We start from the raw sequence: 16,605 nt of genomic DNA, 5'->3' as shown, positions 1-16,605 counted from the left end.
ACATGATGGATAGGTTTGCAAATGGTTGAATATGTTTGGAAATGGCTGGGCTTACTTATATACTATTGCGCGACCTCTGATGTGTCTGTAAAACGTACCTATTGTCCTGTAGTTTTGTCCTGAATTTTGACCTCCTGTCCTGAATTTGTGTCCTGAATTTTGACCCTTTGTCCTGAATTTTTACACTCACCGTCCTGAATTTGCACCAATGCCAGTTGGTCACCCTATGCGGATTTTCGGTCTGATAATGCTACATTCTCACATCGGTTAACTCCGTCCGGGTTATGCTAAAATGTTGCGTTTCAAGCGATGCTAGAACTTGTGCAGAATTACTGCACAATGCCTGCGGTTTTTACCACATATATTTTAGGACGCAAAACATGGCGAAATCCAGTTGATAAGAGTCCACAATATTTCAAGTTTGTAGTTCTAGAATTGAGGGAAAAACGTAATTTACAATTATGTTTTAATGCCACTTTTGGACACAATTAAGTCTCTGTTTAGGTCTCGCCTGTCGATGCGCATGCGCATCGAGCAAGGCGAGAGTATTGCGAGTTATCCACTCTTTATCTGCACTGCAAGGAATCGTGGCGATTCCTTGCAGTGCCCGTGACTTTTAAGGTCAATGCGCATGCGCATTAAGCTTATGCGCATGCGCATTGACCTTAAAAGTCACGGGCGCGTGCATGTCCGTCTTCCCGCCGTCTCGCATTTCCCCTGTCGCACTTCTCCTCCCCCCTCCCCTCTCTTCCCTCCAGCTTGTTTTTTGTTTATTTGACCCGCTCCGCCCCCTCCCCTTCCCGCCGTGTCGCATTTCTCCTCCCCCCTCCCCTCTCTTCCCTCCGGCTTTTTTTTTGTTTATTTTACCCGCCGTGTCGCCGTGTCTCCGATCCTTTCGCTCTCCTCCCCCCTCCCCTCTCTTCCCTCCGGCTTCTTTTTTGTTTATTTTACCCAAAATAATAGAGTAAAAAATACGGCAGTAAATCACTAAGTGTAAGCGACCATTAAAACCAATCTAACGTCGGCTCAGGCGCTAGTGAAAAACAGGTTTGGTACACAGATTAAGAAGTTAAAACACGAACTTGGATAAAGAAACTTTACAAAAAGTAAAAAGCACCACGTAGTTTACATAGAACAGAAAAATCATCAATAAAAGAATTTGCAAGCAGTAGCATGTCGCGTCAAGATTGTGCCGTTTAAAACACAAAGGAGGTTCTATCTTACCTTCCTGTTACTGTATTACGGCCGCTCTAACTGCAAGTCAGAAAGAATGCTCTCAAATGCTACTTCCAGTGACCGTAACTAAGAAAAATCCACTATCACTTTCCCTTTGAGTCACCAGGAAACACGCGCTTGGAATGAACTTCACTGCCCCTCCCACAGTTGCAAAAGAGATGCCAAATCACTTCCATGATCACGTGCTCCAATATCTGAGCACATTTCCCGATAAAGTCATCAACATTTGTACATGCCCTAGAGTTTAAATGTATAGCCTCCGTGCGGGTTTGCAACTCGCTTTCTCCGATACACTGCCTGTGGTGCGCCCGCGAGCACCAGTGCACGCTGCCTGTAATGAGCCCGCATTCCTGTGCACGCTGCCTGTAGTGCCCCGCTATTTCACCAGCGCGTCTTTCCCACTCTTACTTTCACCGGTCCACCTGGTATGCAGTTTGCCTGTGTGCGCTAGTACCTGCTGCAGGCATGATTTGAAGCCGATCACCCGCTTTCGCGGGTGCACCTCTGCCTGTTCATGCAGATGCTGCACTCACCCACTGAGGCTCCGGGAAGCGAGCTAGGCTACTTTCCTCTTCGCCGACTTTACATTTAGGAATCCGGTGCAGGGGTGTGTCGCGTACACGGCATGCTTTCTATCTCTCCAGCAGTAAATCTCGCTCAGACAGGTTCTTCCAAAACCCTGCATCCGAGCAGGGTTTTCAGGTGAGACGTTGGTTTCTCAGCAAGTCCTTTCAAGGCTTTTCGACCGTTTAAGCACAGACAGATCATTTTATTTTTGTGCCTCACAGATTCTATCTAACATTCCCAACTCAATGGTACTCATTTTATCGACCTCAGATGGATGAAAGGCCCCGCCAGAATTTGAACCTGTGTCTATGAGATCGAACACAAACCCCTGCAGTGGATGCATCGGTCCACTGAGCCACCAGAACAGGCACAAAGCACTTAGTAATCTCTTGCTATTAAAATCAATTTAATATGAGCAACATTACAAATGAACTGAAGCTAACAATGTGTGTATTTTTATGTTTTTCCTGCAGTGATAATCAGAGTGTAAAATATTAAATACGTTGCTGTAGATATTTCCTTCCTGCTGACCACTGTTTGTTTTAGAAAAGAAAAAACATAAGACTGGAAAGCCCTCACTCACTCACCCTCAACCCCTCACCCTCAACCCCTCACTCACGCTCACTCTCACTCATCCTCACTCAACCACCCTCAACCTCACTCACCCTCAACCCCTCGCCCTCACTCACCCTCAGCCCCTCACCCTCACTCACTCACCCTCAACCCCTCACCCTCACTCACTCACCCTCAACCCCTCACCCTCACTCACTCACCCTCAACCCCTCACCCTCACTCACTCACCCTCACTCACCCTCAACCCCTCCCCCTCGACCCCTCCCCCTCAACCCCTCACCCTCACCCTCACTCACCCTCACTCACCCTCAACCCCTCACCCTCAAACCCTCACTCACCCTCAACCCCTCACCCTCAACCCCTCACTCACCCTCACTCTCACTCATCCTCACTCACCCTCAACCCCTCACTCACCCTCACCCTCACTCACCCTCAACCCCTCACCCTCACTCACCCTCACCCTCAACCCCTCACCCTCACTCACCCTCAACGCCTCACCCTCAATCACCCTCAACCCCTCACCCTCACCCACCTTCACTCACCCTCACCCTCACTCACCCTCACTCACACTCACCCTCACCCACCCTCAACCCCTCATCCTCACTCACCCTCAACCCCTCATCCTCACTCACCCTCAACCCCTCATCCTCACTCACCCTCAACCCCTCACCCTCACTCACCCTCAACCCCTCACCCTCACTCACCCCCACTCACCCTCAACCCCTCACCCTCAACCCCTCACCCTCACTCACCCTCACCCTCACTCACCCTCAACCCCTCACCCACCCTCAACCCCTCACCCTCAATCCCTCACCCTCACTCACCCACACTCACCCACACTCACCCTCACTCACCCACCCTCACTCACCCTCACCCTCACTCACCTTCACCCTCACTCACCCTCAACCCCTCACCCTCACTCACCCCCACTCACCCTCAACCCCTCACCCTCAACCCCTCACCCTCCCTCACCCTCATTCACCCTCAACCCCTCACCCTCACTCACCCTCAACCCCTCACCCTCACTCACCCTCAACCCCTCACCCTCACTCACCCTCAACCCCTCACCCTCAATCCCTCACCCTCACCCACACTCACCCACACTCACCCACCCTCACTCACCCTCACCCTCACTCACCCTCACCCTCACTCACCCTCACCCTCACTCACCCTCAACCCCTCACCCTCACTCACCCTCAACCCCTCACCCACCCTCAACCCCTCACCCTCACTCACCCTCAACTCCTCACCCTCAACCCCTCACTCACCCTCACTCACCCTCACCCTCAGCCTCACCCTCACTCACCCTCAACCCCTCACCCTCACTCACCCTCACTCACCCTCAACCTCATGCTAAAGATTTACAAAAAAACCCATAAACAATTCTAAAAGCACTAACTCTAATGCTGCGAGACCTATTGCATTTCTAATGCTTGTCTTGGTAGTTCCCAGTGTGGTATTACCACATAATTTTACTCGGTGTTCACATTGTAGTCAGTAACAATATGTATAGTGCTTTGAAATGAGATAATCGGCGTCTGCACTTTGAGGCTAAGCAGAATGGTCTATTTTTTCAGACCGTTTGATACTGGTCTTCGGTCGGTTTCTAAATGCTCCAATTTTCTGAAAATTAGGAAATCAGGACCCTGAGATGCGGGATATCAAGGGGTGCTCACGGGATTCCAACGTGTTGTGATTAAGTGGGTGAAAGCAATAACAACTCGGGCCCCTTAAGACTTTAACTTGAGCACTAGGCGTTGAGTGTGTTATATGAAATGTCCTCAGGTTTGTCATTTGCTTTGGCAAAGCCAAGAAAAAAATAGTTACACCCATTGCCCACTTGCTGACACCTGGCGCACAGGCCCTGACTCAAAATATTTGTAAAAGATTGAATAGCATCTGGCACCCTGTAGTGGTATTTCTAGATGCCTCATCATTAATAATAACAAATATGACTGGCTTGTTTTTATGACTCTTTGAATAGAGTTTAAAGGAGGGACACGGGCCCCTCTGCCCCCGTTTGTGATGGCCCTGAAACTGCTGCCTGCTGCCTGGTGGCGCAAGGGGTCTGTCCCTGTGCCCACCCAACACCATGAGGCGCTGTTTCCGAGACCTGGTGCCTCAGGTGTTCACATAGGCACCTGTGCCAGTGTGTACCTACATAGCTGTGTGCGCCACCCGCACGCTTGCCGGGCTGCGCGCCCTCACTGTGCTGCGCATCCGATTCCTCGCAGTGCTGCGCGCCCTCGCTGTGCTGCGCAGACTCGCAGCGCTGCACGGCCTCACTGTGCTGCGCAACCTCGCAGCGCTGTGCAGCCTCGCAGTGCTGTGCAGCCTCGCAGTGCTGCGCACCCTCACTGTGCTGCGCAGCCTCGCAGCGCTGCACGCCCTCACTGTGCTGCGCAGCCTCGCAGTGCTGTGCAGCCTCGCAGTGCTGCGCGCCCTCGCAGCGCTGCGCGCCCTCGCCCGGCTGCTGCCTCGTCTACGGTGTCTTTGCTTGCAGACGGGTTGGCTTCTTGGCTTTGAGCACCGACGCTCATCAGAAACCTCAGAGTTATGGGACAAGAGCTCCGAAGACCACATGATGCCATCCAAGGTGCCCGACTAGGTACCAATGCATCCCCGGCTTGCTTATCACAGAAGCCATACAGTGAGCAGCCCACGAGGGCAGCCCGGAATCATCCGTACACCCCCTCGAAAGGGGAGGCAGCGAACTGCAGACCGAATAGTTGGCCTTCATTTTGCGCCTCGTACGGGAGTTGTGTGAACTTTGGAGGGGTTCTGTGAGTGGAATCCCCCGTCCCACGGATGGGTATGCCCTGAGTAGTATTATTATTAGCATTTCCACTTATAACCCGCGCGGCTTTCCAGCGTGTTTCCTGATGCTCAATTGTTCGAGGATAATCCTACATAAGTCGGGCAACATCACCCTTTCAATGTGTGGGGGTGACAGCACCAGCAGGTGCAGAATTACCCGAGGCCCTCAGAGTCTTGATGCCAGTGTGGGGCAGCAATGCAAACAGTGCCCAACATGCGTCCTTACTATATGTAATATGAGTCCACAGCTTCTCCCTGTCTGTGTGAGTCCCATGCAGACGCCATTTCCATGGCTCGCCGTCTTGGGCCCAGAGTCCCCGAGGTCATTAGCCAAGAGCACAGCAAGTACTGCGAGCCGCAACTAAACATCCAGACTTCCTCTACCATGGAGACACGTGTAAGTGAAATGTGTTTACCAGACCTAAGGTGAACCCTGACGCTGTCATTACAAGGCAGGCCCAGGGGCCCTGGAAGAATCCGACACAGCGCACCGTCCTGTTACAACGCACTTGGCCTCAGCGCGGCGGTGTACAGCCAGCTCAGACCTCCAGCCTGAGCTCGGCGCCCCCCACAGACACCCACCAGAAGTGATGCTCTTTGGCTCCAAGGCCCCAGGTGAGTGCAAGTGTTTTAGTCACTCCGGCAGGACATGTCTTGTGCAGGAAGGCTGTAATTCAGGCGCCCGTCTGGTTGCCTCGGTTCACTTGCAAAGATATAATAGCGGCTGGACGTCAAGCACTGCCGCTAGATGAAATGATTCCCTGTGAACGCCAGGTCTTGGCATGTTTTGATTAGAGGCTGGGAGTTTCACTTGTCTATATATACACGGCCACTACAAAGGCTCAGGTGTCAGGCGTGTGCAGCCAAACAACGAGTAATGTTTCCTTTCCTTTCCCAGTTTTGCTCGAGTCTGCCAGCATGCGTTTTCAGGCAGGAGCCGCACTGAAGTTCTTACCTGAGTTTGATTCTGATTTTAAGCAGTACAGCTTACTTCAGAGCAGTTGCCTTCTTTGAATGTCTTCTGCACTTATTGAAATTTTAGTTGAACACATGTGTTTTGCGACATCCTATTGCTGATATATAGGTTTACATACTTACTACCCTTTATGCTGCCTGGAAGTAATGAAGGGCCTCCACTTCCATTTGTTTTGGGAAAGTTTTTGTATAGTACCCCTTCTGAGTTTCAGGGCCTTCATTTCTGTTCCACAGTTTGCACCAGGTGTTCTTTGGCATTCGCTTGACTTCTGGGGTCCACTTAGTGGACTCCAGTGGAGAAGTGTGGCTCAATGGTTCGAGCGGCAGACCCTGATGCAGAGGTCTGGCCCGGGACCAGGGTTCAATTCCTGCCTCGGCGGGTCTTGGGCTCAAAAATTCCACGGACCTGATAATTCTCGCCTCGGTGCCTATTCCAATCATGGGTCTCACTCTGCAACTCTGGGCAACAGCTTGCTTATTCTCCACAACGGCCCCCACAACGCTAATGATGCCTGGCTTCACCTTGGGGGTGCCCAGGAGTGGACGCCTCACAGGGAAAGCCAGAATGGGATCCACAGCTTTATTCGTACAAGTGCCTTGAGACCCTTGCGGGTGAGTAGTGCGCTATACAAGTATCAATTTACATATCAATTTACTTAGAGCTGTTGTTGAGAGGTTGTTGTCTTCTCTTCTGATGGTGTGTCCTATCCACCTCCTGGAGCCCATGCTTTCTTCCTTGCATCTAGTGAACAGTTGCTGGTTGGAGATAATGAACAGCCACAAAATTGTTCTCTGGTTACAGGCGTGACAGTTTAATGATGTCGCTTTTTGTCATCCACCAGAATTTTGATCCATACAAGAGTGTGGACAGAATATTTCTCTAGCAAAGCCTCAGCGTGGTGTTGGTGCTGTACTGAGATTACCTGCCCACATTCTTTAGTGTCCTGAAGGCATTCCTGGCCTTGTTCAGTCTGCTCTTTATGTCACTGCCTGCCACTCCATCATGTCCGATAATACTGACTAGGTAGGGGAACTCTTTAGTCATGGCTAGGTCCTCTCAATTCACCTTTATTGCTGAAGGGCTTTGCTGAGTGGCAAGACTGCTGAATTCTGTTTTTTGGAGTATGTGTTGTTGTTTAGCTATTGAACATGTCAGCGGATCCCAGTTTCATCGTGTTCCACAAGCGTGCATTGCAATGCATTAGGTCGTGCCATTCGCGCTGATTTTCAGCACCGGCTGTTAGTCCCACGCTGGAAAATCAGCGCAGATGGCACCATGCACAAAGCAAGAGGGTGCAGTTTCTTTCTGCTGTTCAAGCAGATGTTCTAATCGAGGGGCTGCTTCCTCAACTCGAACGGAAGGTGTCTCAATGCAAGCGGTACTGGCCATCCGCGACCGCCCACGTTGAGAAATCTAACTGGGACTCAGGAGTTGGTCTGCAGTAAGGTTTTCCTCTCTGCACTTGCCAACTTAATGCTGGCGAGTGAGGTAAAAAGCGGAGCAGAGTTTTTCAGAGCTCCACACAGTACGCGGAGCAAGGAGTAGGAAAAACTCTGCAAACTCATTGAGCGGAGAGGAATTTCATGGCCAGGCCTAAATTCAATGAGAAGAAAGCATCTTGCCTTCAAAGCCTTAATTCCACTCCCCAGGATCATCAAATGAGTAATTGGTAAAATATTGGTTCATTGAAAAATGGCAACTGTCCATGTTCAATACACATTTGTTTCTCAAAACAACCACTAAAATATATGAGTTCCAGGGCTCTATCTGTGGTTATTGCTTGTAACCATGCTGCTGGCATTAAATACATTCTACACTAGGTGCTGTGCGGCGAGAGCTGTGGACACCCTGACGGATCAGAATTGTTACCGCCAGGGCAGGTAGTGATGTTTGTTGTAGGTAAAAGAACTGCAAGCAAAGAAAGGGAGAAGCACACAGTCTACTACCATGATTGGGGATAACAGGAAGGGAAGCTCTCTGTAACCCCCCATATCCCCTAAATTATTTCACATGACAATTACATTTTAAGGCGATGTGGAGGTAAAAATTATGATGATACACTTACCATAGCTATGCAGTGGTAGGCAATGTACTTTAGGGGATGTTATCGTAGGTCAATATTATCAATCTCATGACCGTGGCCTTCCCCTGATATACTATTTCCTGCCAGAAGTTCTGTGCACAAGGTGGAAATTGCTCCACTCAGTGGAGTGATGCGGTGTAGTTTCTTCCCTGTATAGCAGTATCCTGCACTTCTGCCTCTCAAAGGCACCAGTGGTTTCCAGGACCTCTCCTCCACCCCCACCTGGGTCTCTTAGAGACTAATCAGTTTTTCCAACACACACTGCCTATAGGTAGGTAAATATTGGTCTACATTTCATTGGGGTGCATACTCTCGTAACTTGCTCCGTAATACTGGATATTCTGCCTTTACTTGGTACCCCCACCCCTTATGTCAGATTATAAAGGTGGGTGAAAATATGTGTATGGGGCAGAGCTTCTTCTGTCTGTCTGGCAGAAACTAACATTGCAAGTGAGGAAACTTGTTGCTGGATAACCCTGCCAGGTACAGGTGGATTTTCATATTTGGGAGAGTGTACCCTTCTTTTATCTAATGCTGGGTTGTATGCACCATTAATATGTGTAAAAAGAGCTATGATTTCTTATCTAAGCTTTGCCTCTAATATTTTCCCTTCCAGTGGTATTCCACCTCAATATTGACTACAAAACTTGTGGGGGCCAAAATATCTAGACCTATACATCGAGGAACATAATATTGCGATATGTATATAGGTAAGTATACATTTGCTATACTTAACCTCACCTATATATACCATGACGATATACTATAATCTTTAAAGTATGTAGATGCGGAGTTATGAATAGTAACTTACTATCACAATATTATGGACCTCGACATGTAGATCTCAGTATTTTTGTCCTTGCTATTCTGACACACAACCAGGTTTAATATTTTTAATAGTAATGCAATCCAAATGTCTGACTATACCCTCTTTTTTGTACACAGATTTCAAGATTAACACTGGTGTTCAAGCAAAACCAAGAAACATCATCTAAAGGAGCCATACACTGATCTCATCAATTTCCTCCTGCTAAAAATTATCATTAACGAAAGAAAGTGACCTTCCCTTTCCATCCTTTGCCTGCAAACCTTACACAGAGAAGTTATTTATGCCACCACAATCACATTTTAACGGGTTATATGGATTGTTCTTGTAAAATCCTGGTAGGAGACTTTCGTTGCAATACTAAGGATTTTGGGAGGGAGTCAATATTTTTTTTTTTAATGAAATACAAATCGATTTTCAACATTCCTAAGATTTCGTTCTGCAAGACTAGTACGTTTTTCAGAGTTCTTGTGAATTAGTATTCCTCGCTTGAATATCGGATCATACCAGGAAGGTTTACATCTGCGCCCTACTTCCTATTCTTTTTTTTTTTTTTTTTATAAACCGGGAAACCAAAGAAAACATCAATAGGTATGAAAAAAGGACGTTTTAAAGTGTGTACTCTGGGACTAACTTTTTTTGTTGTAATAATGACTACCTTCTTGTTATCTTATACACACAACTACATTATCGACAACCTGCAATCTGATTCGTATTTTTTGAAGTGGTCGATACAGCTCAAAAGATTGGTTAATCTTCCTACAAGACCATGCAGCTGCTCTTCGTGTGTTGCTGAACATAGTAATTCGCCTTGGTTTGAAGAGAGATTTAATGAATCTATTCCACACTTGCTGACCAAACAGAACAGCGAGATTCCCGATGACGTGTTGAGATGGTGGCGGGTAAGTTACAGCTGTTTTAGCAGAACCATATCATGTCACAGCAATGTATAAATATGTGATGCATTCACTTAGCGCACAATGGTTAAAAGCAGCGAATTTCCAGTTTTAGAGACAGTTGTCCTCAACATGGATGTCTACAGGGAGACAACCCGCAGCTGGGTTGGGTGCACCACACAGCAGTGTCTGACTTTGGATACAACAGGGTGATGTGGAGTAGATCTTTGATTGGCAGAATGGAAAGAGTGTTGGAGATGACTTTTTTTTAATCACAGCTATGAGTATGGGTGAAGCAGAGAATCTTAAAGATTTTACTTGCATTCAACGGTAATCATTGATATATCCATGAGTTTAGTCTCAAAGAGAATGAAGAGTTGTTTTTATCACCTCAGTCTAACCAAAGGGGATAATGGATGGAACGTTTGAGCAAATCAAACACTCACCCCAGGCAACTGATATGGGTTTAATCCATCATCATTCTTTAGCTCACTCCACCACCCCAGTTCAGACATGGCCATATGCAAATCAGCCTGACCCTGTGCCTTATGGGAATAGTCCAGCCCGAACTGCCAAGCCATGTCTTGCCTGGACCAGAAACAAGCATCCTGGGACCAGTTTCTGGCTAATCATCCGTCATCAGCCAAGCTAGATGGAGTCTAGTGATAAAGTGAGCAAGGGACCCACATCTGGGCATACAATGCCAACTTAGGGCGAACAAAGCAATACCAAAGGGGATAATGGACGGAACATTTGAGCAAATTGTTCTGCATTCTGTCCATCAATTGTTCCTTTTGCATTTATCACTCTGAGTGGGATTGGTATGCTCAGACATGAGTCCTGTGCTCTCCATGCCACTAGAATCAAGGTATCCTGGCTGATGAGGGGTGACAGCCCAAAACTGGTGCTAGGATGCTTGGTTCCAGTCCAGGGAGGACCTGGCCTGGCAGTTCTGGCTGGACTGTTCCCATTGGGCGCAGGGTCAAGACTGATTTGCATATGGCTGTGTCTAAAGTGAAATGACACGGTGAGCAAAAAAACAATGGATTTAGGCCCAGATCTCTGTACTGGGTTGAATGTATGACATTGTTCTGCATTCTGTCCATCAATTGTTCTTTTTGCATTTGTCATTCAGTCTAACTCCAGCATTAAGGACTACTCCAAGGCAGGAAATCTGGTTGCATTGGCCAAGCAAGGAAAGCCATGGATGTTCTGACTACTACAGCTTTTTAAATGGTTAGGGAAGGGAATCAGGCAAGGGGGGTAGTGGGAGAGCATGGTCTGTGCTCTAATGTATACATGAGGTGTGATTGCTGAGTATTGAATGAACCTTTCAAATTAGAAGTTTTGAGTGATTGCTTGTTGTATGATGAGACATGGAATGACCGCTTTGATGGATCTTGATTTGCTCAACATAACCTACATTGAAAACATTTTGCAAAGACTGAATATTGTTTAATATTTACTTGTGTGTGTAATATGGCACACATCCAAAATACTTGTATTCCCTGTGTTATTTGATTTGATATGTTTTTCCAGTTATCTTTTAATGGAGATGTCTTAATGGAAATTTCCTAAAAACATAACTACACACTTCCGAAGCAGCTTTTCGCTCTGCAAATTTCATTGCTTTACAAGGCAATAGATGTTCTCAATGTATGCACCCATGATCAAGAGTATCTCCCAGGACTGCCCTACCATGCTCTAATTTAGGAAAGAGCTGAAGACACTCCTCTTCAAACAAATCCCCCCGGATATTGTGGCATATATTAGCAAATTTAGCAGCAGAAAACTAGGAATTTAGCGGCACAACATTTTGTGCCATTTTACTGCAAACTTGTAATAAAGCTAGATCGGTAAACACTGGATGATGTAGACAGAAAGGTTATTTATTCAAGGTTGAGCATCTACAAGAAGAAATGTCCTACCCACGCAGCGCCAGCAGTAACTGAATAATGGGTGTTCTAGAGCAAATTAAACTAGATGGAAATGCTAGAATGAGGAATTATTAGACCCACAATGAAGTTCATGGAAGAACATGACAAACAGGTCATTACACACCTTTCCCCTTTACATAAAACAAAGGAAAGAAAAAGACAGTGATATAAGAGTGTAAAAGTACATTAATGCAAAACGAAATCACATAACCTTTCTGGAAATCTTCCTGTGCGAGAACTCCTATGCCGTGCTGGCACGCTTTCAGAAGGTTTATTTTTGACTACTAACTCGGTTTGAGGATTAGTGTGCATGGGAGCACTCCTACTTACGTTCCAAAAACGACCATCATTAAACTTCACAGCATTTTGAAAGAGTTTTTTTTACAACAAAAGGTGAGGAGAACTTTGAAACCCTACCAGACCTCTGGGGAAGGTGTACTCTCACTCTGTCACCCACTTGTACACGTATGTGGGAGACAGCATGCCTGGCATCAAAATACTCCTTCCTTTTATCTATCTTCAAGTTCTGACTTTCTTTCCAGGACATCACACCAGAGTCTGCTTAAGATGGTATCAGAGTGCACTTAAACCCACACTCATACCTTTCTCCTTCATCCATGCTTGCAGCATGTGGGTATTTGGACTCCATCTTCGAAACAGTTCATAGGGAACCTTACTCGTTTTGGAGTAGGGCGTGAGATGGTAAACCATCACACGTTCCACTATTTCTGACTTTCAGTCCTTGTTCTGGGCCTTGGGCAGTTGGATGGACTACTTCAAGACACAGTTAAACCTCTCCAACAGTCCCTTGGTTTCGGGATGGTAGAGGGCGCAATGCTTGTGTCTAATTCCCCTTTTCGTCTGGTACTCCTCCATCTCTCTCGAGACCAATTGGACCCCATTGTCAGTCAGGCAACAGTCCGGGAGTCCTTATCTTAAGAAGACTTTGTCAAGGAACTTGATAACATCTTTAGTTTCAGTGTTGTGTGTGATCTTAATTTCCGGCCACCTAGAGAACAAGTCTATTCGTATTAAGACATAGGACTGCCCAGAACTGCTCGTAATGGGACCCAGAAGGTCAAAAGCTACCTCTTGCCAACAGCGTGTAGGGATTTGACGCACAACATTACATTACAGACATTACAGACCTTGTCACATGCACTACATTCTATGTAATCCCTCACCATGCGCTCGACAAGGAGATCAATGCCAGGCCACCAGAAGGGTAAGCAAATCCTATCTCTGGTTTTTGAGATCCCTTGATGTCCCTGGTGAGCTTGGTGAACAATTCTCGGCCTGACGAAGAGCGGAGGAACCAGCTCCGTGCCCCTCCAATGTTAACCAGAGCAGACAGACAACTCATGAAACACATTCCAGAACTTGCGTATTTCCTCATTCAGACCCATAAAGCCTCCCCACCCTCCAGTCACCAGTTTGCAGACTTCAAGGATCGTGGGGTCGCCTTCTATAGATGACTTCTACTTGTCGGAAATAACGGCATGGTTCAGCGCCCTCAAGTCCACACATAGTCTCACCTCACTGGATGCCTTGCCGGCGAGAACCACGGGAGCCAGCCAATCGCTCGCCTCAGTTTCGACAATAATCCCTTCCTTCTTCAACTTTTGCAGCTTGTTGCGCATGGACTCCCTTAGCACTAAGGGTACACTATGCACCTTGCATGTGACAGGGGTGGCTCCAGGCCTCTGGGTGATTCTGTGTGTTTAGTCAGACAAGCAACCCAAGTTCTCAGTGAAGACCTGTTCCGAACTCAGTGCGCAAATCATTCACCTGAACAACAGTGGCGGTCTCAGGCCTAGCAGTGCTGTTAGGAAGTGATGATGAGAGGTCATCCTTTAGGACAATAGATGGATCCCACCAGGAATTAGCATCACTCCGAGATCAGCTTGATAGATCTAGCTTACAATACTGTCACCTCTGGAAGAGATGTAAATCTTTCCAGCTGTGAGTCTACCTCTGTATTCTATGTCACCTTCAAAATAGCCAAATAACTTTATGGGATGGCCACCATAAGCAAGGGGTCTGATATCTGGTTTAAAAACCTTGACTTTGTCCAATAAAGAGGTGTCGTAAAAGCTTTTTGGGATCAAAGTGATTTTCATTCCGGAATCAAAAAGCATTTTAATAGAACGGCCATTTATTTGAACACTGCCAATAGGACTCTTACATTTACCCAGACCGACCGGAGCTAAGACCTGACCACAATGCAACTCATCTGGATCAAAATCAGACTCCTTTTGTATCCAAACTTCTTTCACCCGCTTGATCTTTTTGTATTTCAATGCTCTACGCGCTTTCACCACATGACCAACTTTCCCACAATTAAGACATTTTGAGTTCAAAGCAGGACATGACTTATCATTGGCCAGGTGACCAAGCATGTTACAGCGGAAACATTTTCCTGATAAGGTACTTTAAGTCTTTGACGAATGAGGTTCAACTTTTTTTAATACTTTAGTCTTGTTTACAGTTTGTACTTTATCACTAGCAGTGCCGTTATCCTTTTTCATGACCTCAACACAAGCAAGGGAGTGCTCGATGCACTTGGCAATCAAGATTACCCCATCTAATTTGTGGTCATACTTCTACCATAGTTCATCCATGACCTTCTCTATGTAAACTTGTCGTGAATGCGTTCCTCAAGTGCGCTCTCAAATTTACCGGTGGAAGCCAGTTTGCGCAAGTGAGTCACATGTACCTCAACAGACTCTTGAGTTTTTGTACACACTTCCCAAATTGATAACATTCTAAGATGGTACTGACTTTAGGGAGGTAATGCTTGTCTAATTTCTTCAAACAAATTTCAAATTCATTGAGGCTATCACATTCTGTGTCGTTAAGGTGCGGTAAGTGTTCAAAAACCTCTTACCCTTCTGAGCCTAGGTAGTGTAAATGTAAAGCGGTGTCTGTCATGCACTTGCTTGGGTTTGCATCCCATCCTCTTCACCAGTGTAATAATACAGGATCGGTACACACTGGATGATGTAGACAGAAAGGTTATTTATTCAAGGTTGAGCATCTACAAGAAGAAACATTCTACCCACGCAGTGCCAGCAGCAACTGAATCATGGGTGTCCTAGAGCAAATTAAACTAGATGGAAACGCTAGAATGAGGAATACTTACTCACAATGAAGTACATGGAAGAACATGACACTCAGGTAATTAAAAAACTACTTGCTTTCCTTTTTTTTAACATATTGCTCCCGGCCAGTCTCACTGCGTGCCCACATTTATAATTCTTAAAAAAAGAAAAAATGCTCGCAGGAGGGCATATGTCCATAGGTGGCGGGCCCAAATTCTTAATTTTTTTCTTAAAACATATTGCCTCCAGCAGGACCCGCCACATTCCACAGACAGCGTATCCAAATTCTGTCTCTTAAACAAAAAATGACCCCCAGCGGGTACCACTGCTTGCCCACATGTGTCGGGCCTGAATTTGTTTTCTTTGAAAAAAAAGAAAAACACGTGCTGCCCCATGCCCCACCACACCACATTGTGCTCCTCATCTCTCCTGTAAACCCTCTGCAGTCATACCATCTGCTTTTAGCCCTTGAATGGTTGGAGTGCTGGGGGAGAGCAGAGAAACTGCATCTTGCCAGCCTGCAACAAAACTTAACTCCTCTTTGGTGTCCTAGTCCGAGCAGCAGCAGTGTTCCCTTTTTCTTATATCTTCTTTCTACACTTCCGTTTTCTCTCTTCCTCATCTCTATCTGTCTTCTGTCTTTTTCTGGTCCTCTTCATCTGTCTTCTCTTCTTTGCAGCTGGCTCTATCCAGGTGCCTCGGGCCAGAGGAATAGGCGCAGCAGCAGGCAGGTGAATAAACAATCACCTCGCTTACCCGCTGAACCCCCCCTCCTTTTATTTGGCTCTATGTCTAAGACTGGGCCAATAAAAGGAGGGGGTCACATCTTTTAATTTTGCGGGCATTTTTATAAAAAGGCTCAGGCTTTTTTTGACAAAACTGCCAATTTAGCAACTTTTTTGCAAATCGCTAGATTGTGAAATCCCAGAGGGTCTGTTTACAGAACACTACACCACAACAAAGTAAGAGAGCACCTGCACTCTCAGTACGAGCTCACTCTCCAATTAGTCATTCCCTGTCTTTGTCATGACCCTGTACAGCAGTACTTGGCTGCTTTTTGGCTTGAATCATTACGCCCAAATAGTGCATGGATATATGCATACATACATTCATTTAGAGTAAACCGCTCATTAGGCCACAGAAGTTAGTAGAACATTGTACAGAAAAAATATATATATTTGGTGTTGGTGGGCGAGCGTTCTTGGGTTAAATATACTGTCTGCCCCACCGGAGCTAAGCGAGCCGTGGAAGAAAGGACATCGCGCACATCGGTGAAGATATTGGGAAAAATCGGAGAAATCACCTGGAGAACGCGGACCAGTCCCGAGGAGGCTTCCGAAGGCTGCAGGACCCGGAACGGGTGAGTGAACTCCGCCATTTAACTTGAATCCGGTAAACCTCGAACAGTCAGGAAAGAAAGTCTCAGCCAGACGTGGATGATATTGTGTGCACTGGAGAATGTTTACAGATACGGAAAGGGAAGAAGCTGCAGGGAATCTCTTTGTGTCAAAAATAAGTGGAAAGAGTAAAGAAAAAACACAGGAGAAAACGATACCTGGAACTCTTAAGAACTTATTTTTAACTCCAGAAAAA

The 16,605-nt window shown here is 46.6% G+C and overlaps 1 protein-coding gene across 2 annotated transcripts in view; it reads left to right on the top strand.

Moving 5' to 3' along the window:
• Positions 1–16,605, top strand: part of LOC147724708 (CMP-N-acetylneuraminate-beta-galactosamide-alpha-2,3-sialyltransferase 1-like) — a 237,309-nt gene that overhangs the window by 106,405 nt on the left and 114,299 nt on the right. For both annotated transcript variants that reach the window (XM_086966251.1, XM_086966252.1), the window contains exon 2: positions 9,198–9,980. In XM_086966251.1, coding sequence (XP_086822377.1) covers positions 9,672–9,980 — 309 coding nt within the window. In that variant the 5' untranslated portion in view covers positions 9,198–9,671. The remainder of the gene's footprint in view (positions 1–9,197; positions 9,981–16,605) is intronic.

Source organism: Lissotriton vulgaris, chromosome 4_1 (assembly GCF_964263255.1).
Source record: "Lissotriton vulgaris chromosome 4_1, aLisVul1.2, whole genome shotgun sequence".
NCBI lineage: Eukaryota > Metazoa > Chordata > Amphibia > Caudata > Salamandridae > Lissotriton > Lissotriton vulgaris.
This window is presented reverse-complemented; position numbering and strand designations above follow the sequence as displayed.